The following is a 14,559-nucleotide window of genomic DNA, read 5'->3' on the forward strand; positions in this document are numbered from 1 at the left end:
ATTTCCCTTATTGCACACAGTATGGCATTTATCGTAAACATTAGCCCATTCAGGTACAGGAATAAGGAAGGATGCCTACTTTTTTTTCTATCCAGCCTATATTTATAACTTTTATAGAATAACATCATTCTGCGTTCAATAAGAAGTGATTTCCTGAACCTGAATTGATTTTCTGATATTGCAGACAATGGACTGAGTGCCAATATACGATTTATATAAATACAGTTCTAGATTTCTATAGTCAATCATCTCTCATTCACACTATTTAAGTGTCAAATGTTTATTATATAAATTGTTTTCTATTAATATTTGATAAATTAACAAGCTGTGTTCATAACACTATCACACTTGAAGTTTTAAGAGTTATAAAAGACAGGAAGTGTTAAAGATGAAATGTTATAATTAGGAAATGTGTTATTTATTTGTGACTAGTTGATATTGATAATATCATGTTAGAATGGCAGTAATGACAATAACGAGAAGTTTGTAATTAGTCACCTGAAGGATTTACTTGGATCTCACCCACAGATAATCAATACATTGTGTAAGTTCTTGCTTTATATATTGAGTAGGAAACCACACACTCACTCTGATTGTAGTATTGTCATTATATTGGACTAAGCTCTCAACTGAGGTTAATATCTATCCGTATCTCTACTCAGTAAGTTAGTTTTTTTTGGGGGCAATTTACTTCGAGATGTTATAGTTATTACAGATATAACTACTGAGGGTTTGATGTAAAGAACATTTCACTGTGTTCTTGTTATAGGCATCACAGTACTACTTGTTGACTTGATAGTTCAAAATGAAAAAAGGTGTAAAATATTTCTGTACTGAAAATCCTCATAGCATACTCCATTGGGGTTTTCATAAGCTTTATCAGGACTTATATAAGTTAGAAATGTATAGTTTGCGAAAAGGTTGGCTTTGCATTTTAAATCATAGCAGAATTGAAAATGTGTTAATATGATGTAAGAAATTGTTTTGTTGAACATTGTTGTACTTAAACAAGAGGTTTACCCTCTTGCTTTATTGAAGGATGAAACTTTCATCTAGGAAGTGTAGATTTATTAAGCACAAGAATGTGTTTTAAGTTTGTGGAAGATAAATGTAAATATTGCCAAGTGGTTCTATAAAACTTCCATTACAACCATTACCATTTGACATTGACAAGTGGAAACCGAATCATCAATTACTGTAGTTAAATTAATTAACTCTTGAGCTCTTGATATAGACGATTGCACAGTGTGAAACTCTGAATAGCGACATAGATCAGGTTCAATAAGTTCTATATGGCTCTTCAATTAATGTATTGAACACTTGCATCAGAAGTCTTAGATCCCCAAATGCCACTTTGGTAAATTGATTTCAATTTCAATAGCAGAAATTTCACATAACTATTGATGATACATTTTGTCATGAAATTTGTTATTGAATCTGATGCAACCGAATCGTATTTGATAAAAAACGTTTTTCAAGTTAAAATCTGTGTAGGAAGGAAGATTGATTTGAGTATTTCATGTTTAAATTAATCAGTGTTTACCAGGATGAGGTAGACAGACCACTTTCACACCAAACTTAATCAACTCAACATCTTCACATTTTACAAATAAAAACACTCATCTTATTTAAGGGGGTGGACACTTAACATTTTAACTTCATTTACTGTACAGATTGAGAGTTCAAACAAAATGGAGTGGATTAAAAAAAATAATCTAATACCAGCAGAAGGCAAGTGTGTAGAATCTATTCTTTGGCAAACAGCTTATCCAATTAAAGATTGATGCCTTTCAACATGATTGCAACATTGAAATGCAACACATTTTAACAAATGAACGATGTAGTGATGTTTTAAGTCTTGATTGAGAATGACTTATTTCATGACAACATTAATGCTTCAGCTTGGTTATTATATAATTTCCATAATTTTATAGTGAATGTAACACATCCTTAAACAGAATATGCTTTTTCTTGTACAGTAATTTGATTTTGTCAGGAAACTTTAAAAAATCATACTCAGGAACTATTTTACTGCTATAGATAGTTTTTAGGAACTTCTTATGTTAAAGTATACCACCTCTTAGAATGGGGGAGGAAAAACTTTGTCAATATATATAAGTGTATATATTCATCAGTTGGACTAACCAGGTGCAATGACTACAGAATAAAATCTGTAGATAAAACGATATATCTATTAAACTAAATAATTATTGAAACACGCTTCTAAACATGTTTCAAAATTACTTATTTTAATGAATTATAACTTAGTTTTATCAATTTATTGGATATTGAGGGATTCTGTAGTTTTGACACCAGATAAGTCCACTGATGAGGAAAGACTCATTTTGGCCAAGTTCAAAAATTGTTTGGTCATCCTAACCGGTAGTATACCTTTAAGATAGGCTGCATAGAAGATGAAAATTAATTCTGTCATGTGATATAAATTTTGAACTTTTTTTGTCCTTATAACCTTATAAATATCTTTTTTCCAATTATTCATGAGAAAACATAAAATACAGCAATTAATGTTGGAAGAAACAATTTAAAAAATCAAAGTTGTATTCTATTCTGTATTGATTTTTTGTTTGAAGACTTGGCTCAAAAATGTCATTCTTTTGAAGTGCTTATTATTGCTTAAAGATAAAATATCAAGTGTCTCTGAATCAGAAATCTCCTGATATTTTTTACTGTTTTATCTTATTCTTGAGCCCTGTTACAATGATAGAAGTCATGTACAAATAATATGGGTTTGTTTAAGAGTCAGAAAATGTAGTGATTGTTTTTGCTTATTACCACCATCTTTTTTTACAGCTGCTTCTAAAGCTCTGGGCATCTATTCCAACTTTTTGTGTAACTTGTCTTTACAGCTGTCTTGATTTAAGGCTAGAACTATTTAGGCTAAGACAACTATGTAATTAGACATAAAAAGTCAAAAGGTTCTGAGGCTAGAAACTTAAATATACAATAACTTGATGAAACTATTAAGCAAAAGACCCAAAACTTCCATAGTCCTTTAAAATTTTGGTTCTGTTTTAGAATCCAAATGTAATTTAACAAAACTAATTATTTACTATTTTCGTTCCAGGTAAACACTACGACCAATCAGAAAAAATATGCCTGTAACCACCCCAAGTGCCAGACTTGAAGTCTTCCCATTACTGCTGTTATTTGTATTATGTATTGTTGTTTGTAATAGTAAAACTATTGGTAGTCATGATTACTGTATTATTGGTGCTGGTCCTGGAGGTTTACAACTAGGTTATTATATGGAACAAGCTAAAAGAGACTATATCATCTTTGAAAGATCCAATACTTCTGGTAAGTTGAAAGTGGAAGTATAAACCAAGTAATGTAAATTGTTTTTTAAAATATTAATGTTACAGTTCCAAAGCTTTGTGACTTTGTGAAAAGGTTATTTACCAAATGAGGTGCATAAAACAAAGAATTCTCCCTTTATTTAATATTAATAAAGTCCACTTCAGATCAGTTCAATATTATATTGACTATTGAGAGACAGGACTAAGTCCAGTTTTTCTGACACATATCCCTTGATTTATTGATAGTCCTACTAACAAGCCTTACAAGTTTACTATTTTTGTGGTAATTTATGTTATTGTGATATATTTTGATTTTTACCTAACTGTCCAAAACTATACTCTGCTATGCTCTGTTAAAATATATAATATCTGCTTCATTAAATTACATTGGATAAGATCAAACTTGCCAAATTTAATCTGATTCTTGGCTTGTTGGTAGGATTGTTAGTTAAATTAGAGCCTCAGCGAAACAAATTCATTTAATATAAATGTAAAAGAAGGTTCTTTCAGATTTTGAATATAAGCAATTAAGACTGCAGAGATGTTGTTGAGATCATAGATATCATTTCCTTATGACCTGCATGGTATTGTTAACATTAAACAATGATATGTGACATTATATTTTCTTTTCTTTAATCTGATGTGGTATTTTAGATTGAATATTCCACATCCTCGTTTGTGACCTCATCATGGAATTCAGTGTCGCAATCAATTACATGTAGTTCACTTTCGTCAAAAGTGTTTTATGTTATAAAGTTTTCTATGAAATTAAATAAAACAAAAACTACAGATAATGTTTTATAGTTTTAAAAGATTATTCTGCTTGAAATAGAAAAGTAAATTTTACTTGGGTCAGTTATTGACTACATGTTCAGACAAGTGTAAAATTGATGTGAACTATTCAATATCATGGTAAATTAATTTCTAACTTTGGTTAACCTATCAGCCAATATAAAGATGATGATTTATTGTAACAGGTTTTCTGTTACAAATTTTCTAGTGATCAATGACCTGAGTTTAATGATGGTTAACTCAAAACTACAACCTGTCAGATACAATTCTTTTTTATCAAAGATCTATAAAAAAAAAGTGACAATGGAGAATTCATTTTGTTCTGAGCCATCTTTTTATTTCAAAAATCATTATTAAAGACATAAAGCTTATTAATTCTTATATTTGATGAAGATATTTAGTTAAGTAGTGCATTTTTTCATTTCAGGAAGCTTCTATGAAAAATATCCACGTCATCGTAAACTTATCAGCATTAATAAACGTCATACTGGTCAATCAAATAAAGAATTTAACATGAGACACGATTGGAACTCTTTATTAAGTCATGATGAATCTTTGTTAATGAAATACTATTCTAAAGAAATGTTTCCACCTGCTGATAATTTGCTCAAATATTTAAATGATTATCAAACTAAATTGGGCATAGATGTACAATTTAATACTGAAATCAGTAATATACATACAGTAGAGAATGTTTCCGCACCTGATGGGCATTTATTTCATATGAATGATCAACATGGTAACAGTTATATTTGTAGGTAAGTTGGTAATATTTAGTTAATAAATATTGTTATTATGTTGCTATCAAGTATAATCTACTCTATTTTGCTATTCAAATAAATAAAGGACAGCTGAAGAAATTAGACATTTAAAAAATCATAAAAAAAATAAAGGTTCTTAATACAGGTTCTTAATACAGGTTAATACAGGTTAACTTCTATGTAGGAAGTAAATTATATATCAGCCTCTATTCAGATAAAAGTTATTTTCATCTTTTATAATGGAAAATCAATGTAAACTTTTAAATTCTTAGAGAGAGTTATATTTTCTGCATTTCATATAAATGGCAATGTGAAAAGACATTGCATCAGGAATTGCCTGATACAAATATGAATTATTGAAATGACATTAAATGTTATTTTTCAATATGCCATGTGTAACTGATCAATAATTTCTTTCATTGAAAATTTAAAAAATTTTCTTACAAAGAAAATATCCACACAACAGGTTAACTATATATTAAAGTGGCATTATGTGTTAGCTTAACTGTTACAGACTTTAATAAAAATAATATTGTTAAAAATTATATCTCCATTTTAATGTACAGATATACCAAATTTGTAAATATTGTAAAATCATTGTTGTTGTTTCCAATCAATGGTAAAAGATATTGGTCAATGATTAAGATAATTCTTTTTTAATTTTTTATATTTTGTCATTTTTATTATGTGAAAATTGTCCAAATTTGCCTGTGAACGATGGCAAGATTTTAAATCTGGTTTTGATTAAACATGGTTTGATAATTATATTGATGACATCTTGAATTACTTTTTCGATAAACAATTTATAGCATAGCATTTTTCATAATACTTTAGTTTTTTTCTTGATAAAATCTATGTTTCGGTTATAAGTTACCTTATTTTTGTTATATGTTAAAGAACATTAATTACTGCCACTGGTATGTGGGTACCAAATATTCCTGATGTTGATGGTATAGAACACACTGATGGTTATGAAAACATGTCTCTCAATACTGATGATTATGAAGGCAAAACTGTTCTTATCTTAGGTAAGTATATCTCATTAACTGAATGTTTACCTTTGCAGTTCAGTGCTGTACAGTTCAGTGCTGTGCAGTCGGTCAGTGGAGTGCTGTGCAATCAGTCAAAGGAGTGCTGTGCAATCAGTCAGTGGAGCGCTGTGCAATCAGTCAGTGGAGTGCTGTGCAATCAGTCAGTGGAGTGCTGTGCAATCAGTCAGTGGAGTGCTGTGCAATCAGTCAGTGGGGCGCTGTGCCATCAGTCAGTGGAGCGCTGTGCCATCAGTCAGTGGAGCGCTGTGCAATCAGTCAGTGGAGCGCTGTGCAATCAGTCAGTGGAGCGCTGTGCAATCAGTCAGTGGAGCGCTGTGCAATCTGTCCGTGAAGCCCTGTGCAATCTGTCCGTGAAGCCCTGTGCAATCTGTCCGTGAAGCCCTGTGCAATCTGTCCGTGAAGCCCTGTGCAATCTGTCCGTGGAGCCCTGTGCAATCTGTCAGTGGAGCCCTGTGCAATCTGTCAGTGGAGCCCTGTGCAATCTGTCAGTGGAGCCCTGTGCAATCTGTCAGTGGAGCCCTGTGCAATCGGTCAGTGGAGCCCTGTACAGTCAGAAAAAGCAATATTTTGATCTGGTTGTCATTGTATAAAAGTTGTCTCAGTTACTAGCTTTCATAAGTCTAACCAGACCCTCAGATATCCTAGAATTCTATTTTGTAAAATTTGTCATGGAGGCCTCTTTTTATACTGACTTCTACATTTTATAGGCCGAGGTAATTCAGCTTTTGAAACTGCAGATTGGATTTATGGTTCAACAAACTTGATTCATATGGTGGCTAGATCAAGAGTACGATTATCTTGGGCTACTCACTATGTTGGTGATTTAAGGTTAGTTAAAGGAAAAATTATTCAAATAAGAAATGGCATTTTGATTTTCATTTTCATTTTGCAAATGAATTTCTCTATTTGGTTTTGAAAATGATACATTTCACTGTATTGTCTAGAGTGTGACAGTTTCTTGGCCTGCTAGTCAGGCTAGAATGTGGCTGATCATGAGTTACGCAAGTCTTATCTTTAAAAACACATTTATCTGAAGGAATTCTTTTGAGAATAAATAAAGTGTAATTTGAGAATTAGATATTGATTTCATGTAGTCCTCAGCAGAGAAATATGGGAATTTACTAAGATTATAGTTTTTAAATCTTTTTCTCATGCCATTTCTCTGTAATATTTTAATCTTGGCCAATTACTTGATTATTGATGAAAATATCTTCGTGTTTTCTATTTGTCTCTTAATGAGAACTTAAATATAGTAATCAATATCTAAAGCAATCTAATCGAAGGGATACAGTCAGCTGAATATTTGCTTCCACAGCTATAAAAGCTAGTCAGTTTTCTGTATAACTTTTCAGTATGAATATTTGTCTGTAATTTCAGAAAATATTAGTTTAGATATCAACAATAAATTTTCTACTGAATGTAAAAAAGCCACATTTTAGATTTAGAACTGCAGTGTTCAAACTGCACGAGTATGTTATTTTTTATCTACCTATTGTGAAAGAAAATTCTCATTCTAAAAAAACTCTTTATGACAGCTCTAACAGTGAGCTATAAACAACAGGAAGAGCTCAAATTAAGAAAACTTTAACCAGAAAAAAAAACTGTATTATCTATAGTTCTTGCACGGTTCAGAATAAGAATTTGACTGAAGGTTAGCTTATAATTAAATAAGAAACTGATATAGCTTACTGTAATTATGTTGAATTATATCTAGATTTTTCCAGACTGTTTTTATCTGATATCTTATTAAGATAGGTCTGAGATATCTGATTAACTAAATTTTTTTCATTTTATAACCATCAGTTATTCTTTAACTATAGACTAACAAGACATTTGAAAGTAGGCATCAAATTAACAAATCTCAATTCCCAAATGACCATAGCAGTCAGTTGAATTAAAATCAGAACGTGGTCTGAAAGCTCTTATAGCATGTCATTGTAATCAAATTAATAATTGTTAATCTTGCACACTCGAGTTGAAAACAAGTATTTAATCATTCTCTATTGACTAGATCTTTTACATCCCCCTCTTCAGATAGGGTTAAAAAATGTCCTCTAACAAGCTTATCATGTGACACGTAATTGTTTTCTTACAATATTGCAGAGCAATCAATAATGGTTTGTTAGACACTTATCAGCTGAAATCTCTAGATGGTGTATTAGAGGCTGCTATTAACGAGGTGAAAATAGTGAAACGTGGTGAAAAACTTCATCTTGATTTATCCAGTGAAGATGCGGAAGATGATAACCTGAATGAAGTTGATATGTACCTAGATAATTTTGCTATAAGAGAACCCTATGATAAAATTATCAGATGTTTGGGTTTTACATTTGATACATCTATATTTGGCAATAGGTATGATATTTGGCTACTTTATTTGACATCTTTCTATGCTTTTATTATAGGGATTCTACCTTTTACAATGGACATAACCATTATATAAAGTAATTATTGAAACAGGATTCTCTAGCATTCATTAAAATTAGTTTAATGAATTATTACTTAGTTTTATGGATTTATTAGATTATAGAGGGATTCTGTTGAATAGTTTTGACAACAAGTAAGTCCACTGAACATTTTGGCCAAGTTTAAAAATTCAATTTTTTGGTCATTCTAAGTGTAACTTTTAACTGAAGTATTCTTTGCTTGAAAAAAGGACTTTATATTTTGACTAGTAAGATTTATTTTCGATTTGATAATGAAATTAAGTAGTGGATGATAATGTTTTATCTAAAATAATATTATGGTATTATTGATATTATCTAAGGCTTAAATTGAATGAATAGTATTGTTATTTACATATCTTTTAGGATGATTAGAAATTGATTCAAGATTTGGATGTATTAAATATTGTAATCTATACTATTTTTGAAAATCTCATGAAATATTTCTTTCAAAGAATAACAGCTTATATAATCCTCTATGCAGATGTTTTAGACAATGAGCATTGAAAATTTAAGACATAGAGTGATTTGGATATTGTGGGTTAGTTTATTTTGTAGCACTGTTAGAGTGTTCAAATTTGTCATTTGCTTTATTACGCAATTAATGTTGTCATGGGATCTGAACTCAGTCGGCTTGTGCAATAGAACCTAAGTTGTAATCCTTACAAACAATCTTTTTTTCTTACAATCTCCACAAAGATTGTACAATAGCTGTATGCAAAATAAGGTTAAATACAGCCACGAAACTTTGTATTAAACTGTTCAGTTGTTGCTTCAGAATTTAAGAGTGACCTTCAGATTTGAGATGGGCTCATCTTCAGATTAAGCTGGGCTATGTGATTCCTAAAAAAGTTTAAAAATAATGACTTTGTTTTTCAGTACCAAAATGTTAAGAAAAGCTGCTGGTTTAAGAATTAGTAAATATCCCTCCATTGATCATAATTATGAGTCGACATCAACTAAAGGTTTATTTATTGCTGGTACAGCCAGTCATTCTTTAGATCATAGAAAATCTGCTGGTGGTTTCATTCATGGCTTCAGATATACAGGTAGTTGAAATTTGATACATAAAACTTAGTATTGAAGTATTCTAAGTAACTTAGAGAAGGTATCTTGTCTAATATCCTGGTTCCTAACCAAAGGGAGTATCGGAGAACACCAGTTATGAAAGCTTTTGAAATGTAGAATTAGGTTAATCAGTGATTTGACGTCTGTCGCATATTTGTTTTTACTTCTGTTCACTCAGTTTTTTTTCCCTGGAATTTCTTCCTGCAAAGGTTTGGAACCAGAGCTCTAGCTGTTCATTGAATCAGAGATAAAACATACTGCTGACAAAAATGGACACTCTTCACAAGGAAATTTGATGCTTTGAGTCTACAATTTAGTAATAACCGTGATTTCCATCTGACATGTAGTTATATGCACATGTATATGTGATACACACCTATGCTTAAAAGTTGTGAGAGCATGAAACAACATGGATTTCTTTAATTTCAGCTCGGGCCTTACATCATATATTAGAACAAAGATATGAAGATGTCGTCTGGCCTCATAAAACATATGATAGTCGAGAGTTATTGAGTGTTGTATTGAAAAGATTAAATGAAGCATCTGGGCCATATCAAATGTTCAGTGTTTTAGGTGATATTATAGTGTTTAGAGAGTAAGTTAATTGTTTATTAGCCTATTATCTGTTTATTAGCCTATTATTGGTTGCTAGGTATTTATTCATTACTGGACAGGTCTACCATCCATATATTAGTTGGAATAACATTCAGTTCAATGCTCTTTTGCTTAAGAATAAACAGACCATATAACACTATTTGTATAAGCCATGTGGCTCTTGAAAGGCATATTTAGTTGAAACTGTCCCAGATCAGCATCAGCCCTTTGAATATTGATTTTCAGGATGTTGTCAATGTATAGGAACAAGTACAATTTCATGATTAAATAATTTTTCTTTAATATTTTTTTTTAGCAATAAAAAGACATTTGAATATTATGAAGAATTTCCCATCCATCTTCTGCATGATTTTACTAATATAACTGGTAGTGAGGCTAACGAAGTTATAGCTGTGGTCTTACAATATGGTGCTAATTTCTCGGGACCTGGTAATGATATCTTCCGATCTGACAGGGCTACTGGTGATCCTTCAGAAGCTCATCAATCTAACTTTTTACATCCAGTATTATATTATTACAAACAATTACCAACAGGTAAGATTAAACATTTTTTTTAAGATTTGACTAAGCACAAAGTATTCATCAAGATGATGTGGATATATTTTAAGGTAATGATAATCTGTAAATTTTTGCATGTTATGATTGCAATATTATATCTTTTTTCAGCATTTGAAATGAAGACTAAAAAACGTCATGAAATTTTACCTCGTCCAAATTTAATGCATCATACTGTAGAAGATTTCTTAACCATGTGGGATGCTCCAATCAGCCATATTTTACCATTGAGACGTTTTATTGAAGATGTAATCAAATCTGATATGCGTCATTACTTTGTTGAAGATTGTTTTAGATTGTCAATGTTACACACAACTTTACCTGACGGTTGTCAAATGTATTTAGAAGGACAAGGTTTAAAAGGCACTAATCAGTTAGTGGAAGCAGTCTCACAGCATGCTTTCTCATATTAAATAGCCAAAGTATACCGCTCTTAATATCTCCATTTTTGTTAGAAATATCCTGAAGAAAAAAAAAATTTTGGCAGCAAGTTTTTGTCAATTGCATAATGTATGACTAATTTACAAAGTTCAATATTGAAATATGAATTGAATTCTAAATGTAATATGTTTATTTAAATTATATATCAAGTGCTATCAAAGATCCACTCTTTTGCAATCAGAATTAAGTCCCTTTTTCCTAACTAAATTATGCAATCTCTAATGTAGTTCCAATTATTTTTGGTCATTTATAGGTGATTTTTTGTCACATTTTCCTTTGTTGTTAATTTTTTAAAATATTGTTGCTTATTTTACAAAATGCTTTCAACCAAACCTGTCTTATTTGCATGAAAAATTCACTTAACTTCTAGCATTTTCAAATGCAGTACAAAAAAATTAGATCTTAACCAATTATGGGCTATTTGAATGTTCAATAAATCCAAACCTAGTTTTAAAACTTGAATTGGTTGCTGTGGAAACAATTTTATTCTACATATGGATAATGTTATTATAATTGTCAGTCACCTATATTACATATTTCTAATAACAAAGATATATTGTGTTAAATATTTATTTATATCCAGTTTACAAATATTATCAAGAACAGCATTTCTCTGACAATTTATAGATATTTGTTAAAAGATTTCTCTGTAAATATTATTGGAAAAGTCTATGGTCTCTACTAATACTGACAGGTATTGCATTGTTTTCCAATATAAAATGAAATAGATTTCCAAAAATTTTGTTTTGTTGTTCTCTTGTTATCTTTTATGTTTTTTTTTAAATTCTATATTTATGTAGTTATCAAAATTTATATAAAATTTATTATTTAAAAGGTTTTGAAAATGTAGTTGCCATATATGAATTTTGATATTTTAAGATTTCTTATATATATATATTATAAATATTGAATTTACTTTTCTGAATTGTATTAGTTCATTTTATTGAACAATGGAAATATTAATTCTTTATGCTAGCTCTTATACTTGTATTGTGTTCACCATGATTGTCAAAAGAATTTCATATTTTCTGAAGGCATATTCAAAGTGTCTAATTAAATGGTTGATTTTCCAGCTATAGGTTACCAAAATCAGACATTGTACCTCTTTAGCTCACATTCAGTGAATTGTCAAATGAAACGTTATTGTACAGCTTGCTTGCTAGTTTTGTGTTCTAGTAAGAAATGTCTCTAAAGTTTCAAATTGTATTTATTATTGTTACATTTTTGGTGTTGGACATTCATTATGAATGATGTAAATATGGTTGAAATATATATATATATTTTGGTTATTAAATTACTGTTTTTTAATTCCCACCCCAAATATCAAGGGGTGGGGAAATGGTGAGAGGATGAGAGAATAAAAGCGAAAAATGAAAGAAACAAAGTCAATAATAAAGAGCCCAAATGAAATAAGGGAAAGAGAGATTATCCTGGTCACACGATAGAGAAAGAAAGCCTTTGAAATAGATAAATCGAACTTGTTTTTAAGTGAAACGCGATACGTCCACTAGAACCATGGAATTCCACATTTTGTTAATTTTTGACGCCATCAAGGACATTATATAGAGAAAAGACATATTAAGAAATATAAAATGAAATTCATAGCTTGAGGTAGGCCTACTTTTTGGTGGATGTGTGCGATTTTCGTACATTTCTAACACTTTTGAAGACTTTATGTAGGGCCTACATTCAAGACCCAATATGGCGAATCTATCCCTTTGATTTAACACCGTTATGAAATCATTCACGATTATTTTGGGGGTTTCATATATTCTATGAATAATAAATTCAAATTAGCTTGTAGGCCAATTATAATCCACTGGGAAAAAGTCGTCAACAGTCTTGTTTATGTATAATTCTTTATTATGTAATTTATATTCAAACAAAGGTATAGTAATATGTACAATTAGTTGCGCTCAAAAACATAAACACAAAGAGTGCATTGGATTACAAACGAACAATAACGTAAATTAATAGCTTAATAGGCTATGCAATATAGGACAAAAGCATACAAAGAGTACATTATATTCGTATTAATATTTTTTAAAATGATTGCAATCATATCAACTAGGATGTGCAATCTAGGTGTTTTCCATATTTAAATTGCCAGAAACACAATTATTCATCCTGGAAATTAATATGGGTTGTGTATAATACATATTTAGGTCCATATAATATATCTTTATGATGAAAGTCTACATTATTATTATTATGCATAAATCTATATAATCATAATAACATATGGAACCGTGGTTCACTGTCCAAATAGCTTCGTATTAGGTGGTGAAATTCTAGCCACTCAAAACGACTTTGTTTCAATAGTTGCTTGTGTGGGTAACGAAAGCTATCTGCTTAGATTTATATACACATGCTTGGAATTTAGATTCATTCTTTTGATCATTTCATTTTTAAGATTTTCATCTTTTGAATATAAATATAATTTCAAACGAAATAAAGATCTTATATATCCATTCTTTATTAAAGATGATTGAAATTCTCCACGTTTGATTAGAATTAATTCCCTATTTTTATTTGATATTGTTTGATGATATATTTCATTGAATTCGATCATGTTTTTAGAGTTAGTAATATATGTATCAGACGCCAGTACTAGTACAATTCGACTGTTATGTATTGTTGTGATATTTTTATCTACGGTTATTTCCCCGCCCATTCCATCACGAAACGATATGTAACATTTTAATCCCAGATTATCAAATAATTGTAAGATATTTTCCTGTATCCAAATTCTATCCTCGTCACGTTCTTCATCACAAGATATATAAACATCATATTTAAACTCATCTAGTACGTTACGTCTGAATTTAAATTTGAGATAATATATGGTTAATAACTCATATCTTAAATATATACAAATAACAATGATGATAATAACAATAACAAGTGATACTATTATTGGTATAATAATAATCTTAGATATGATTATCGGCCTACAATCTAAAATATCAATATTCATATCTTGTATTACAATATCTCTATTGTTTTCTACAGTACAAGTAATATTAAAACCATCTTTAATAAATTCTTTAGATTTAAGCCATTTAGACATCCAAACATTAGAACAATTGCAAATAAATATATTATTATCAATATCTAACTTAGATAATCTTAATTTCTGTATATTTTCTGGTAAATATTCAATACTATTATTATTCAGATTAAGATAATCCAGAGAATTAAGATTATCTATAGACTGAGGAGAGATAAATGTGATATTGTTATCTGATAAATCAAGGTGTACAACACTGTTCAGATACTTCCTGTTATCCAATCTATTTATAGAATTGTTATTAAAGTTCAAATAAAGATTTTTTCTACGAGGAACTTGAACAGGAAGTTCATTTAATCCTGAATTTTGACAGTCGATAAAAAATCGGGAAAATGCTGGTTGATCTTGACACAAACATCCTGGTGGGCATCTTTCTGTTACATTACAAACAAATTCTTCAAGTTCCATGTCCTTCAATAGTTTAACTTTCGGTTCAGAACAATT

The 14,559-nt window shown here is 30.1% G+C and overlaps 1 protein-coding gene across 1 annotated transcript; it reads left to right on the top strand.

Moving 5' to 3' along the window:
- Window positions 1-599: 599 nt before the first annotated feature.
- LOTGIDRAFT_228992 (hypothetical protein) lies at window positions 600-13,659 on the top strand (the record flags this gene model as incomplete). The annotated part of the gene is made up of 11 exons (XM_009061854.1): window positions 600-661; window positions 3,086-3,318; window positions 4,537-4,867; window positions 5,768-5,898; window positions 6,630-6,750; window positions 8,026-8,277; window positions 9,246-9,415; window positions 9,864-10,029; window positions 10,345-10,583; window positions 10,716-10,941; window positions 13,626-13,659. Exons 2-11 carry the CDS (start codon window positions 3,114-3,116, stop codon window positions 13,657-13,659), a joined length of 1,875 nt encoding a protein of 624 aa, XP_009060102.1. The 5' UTR covers window positions 600-661; window positions 3,086-3,113.
- Between the last annotated feature and the right edge of the window lie 900 nt (window positions 13,660-14,559).

This window comes from Lottia gigantea (assembly GCF_000327385.1).
Source record: "Lottia gigantea unplaced genomic scaffold LOTGIsca_5, whole genome shotgun sequence".
Lineage (NCBI taxonomy): Eukaryota > Metazoa > Mollusca > Gastropoda > Lottiidae > Lottia > Lottia gigantea.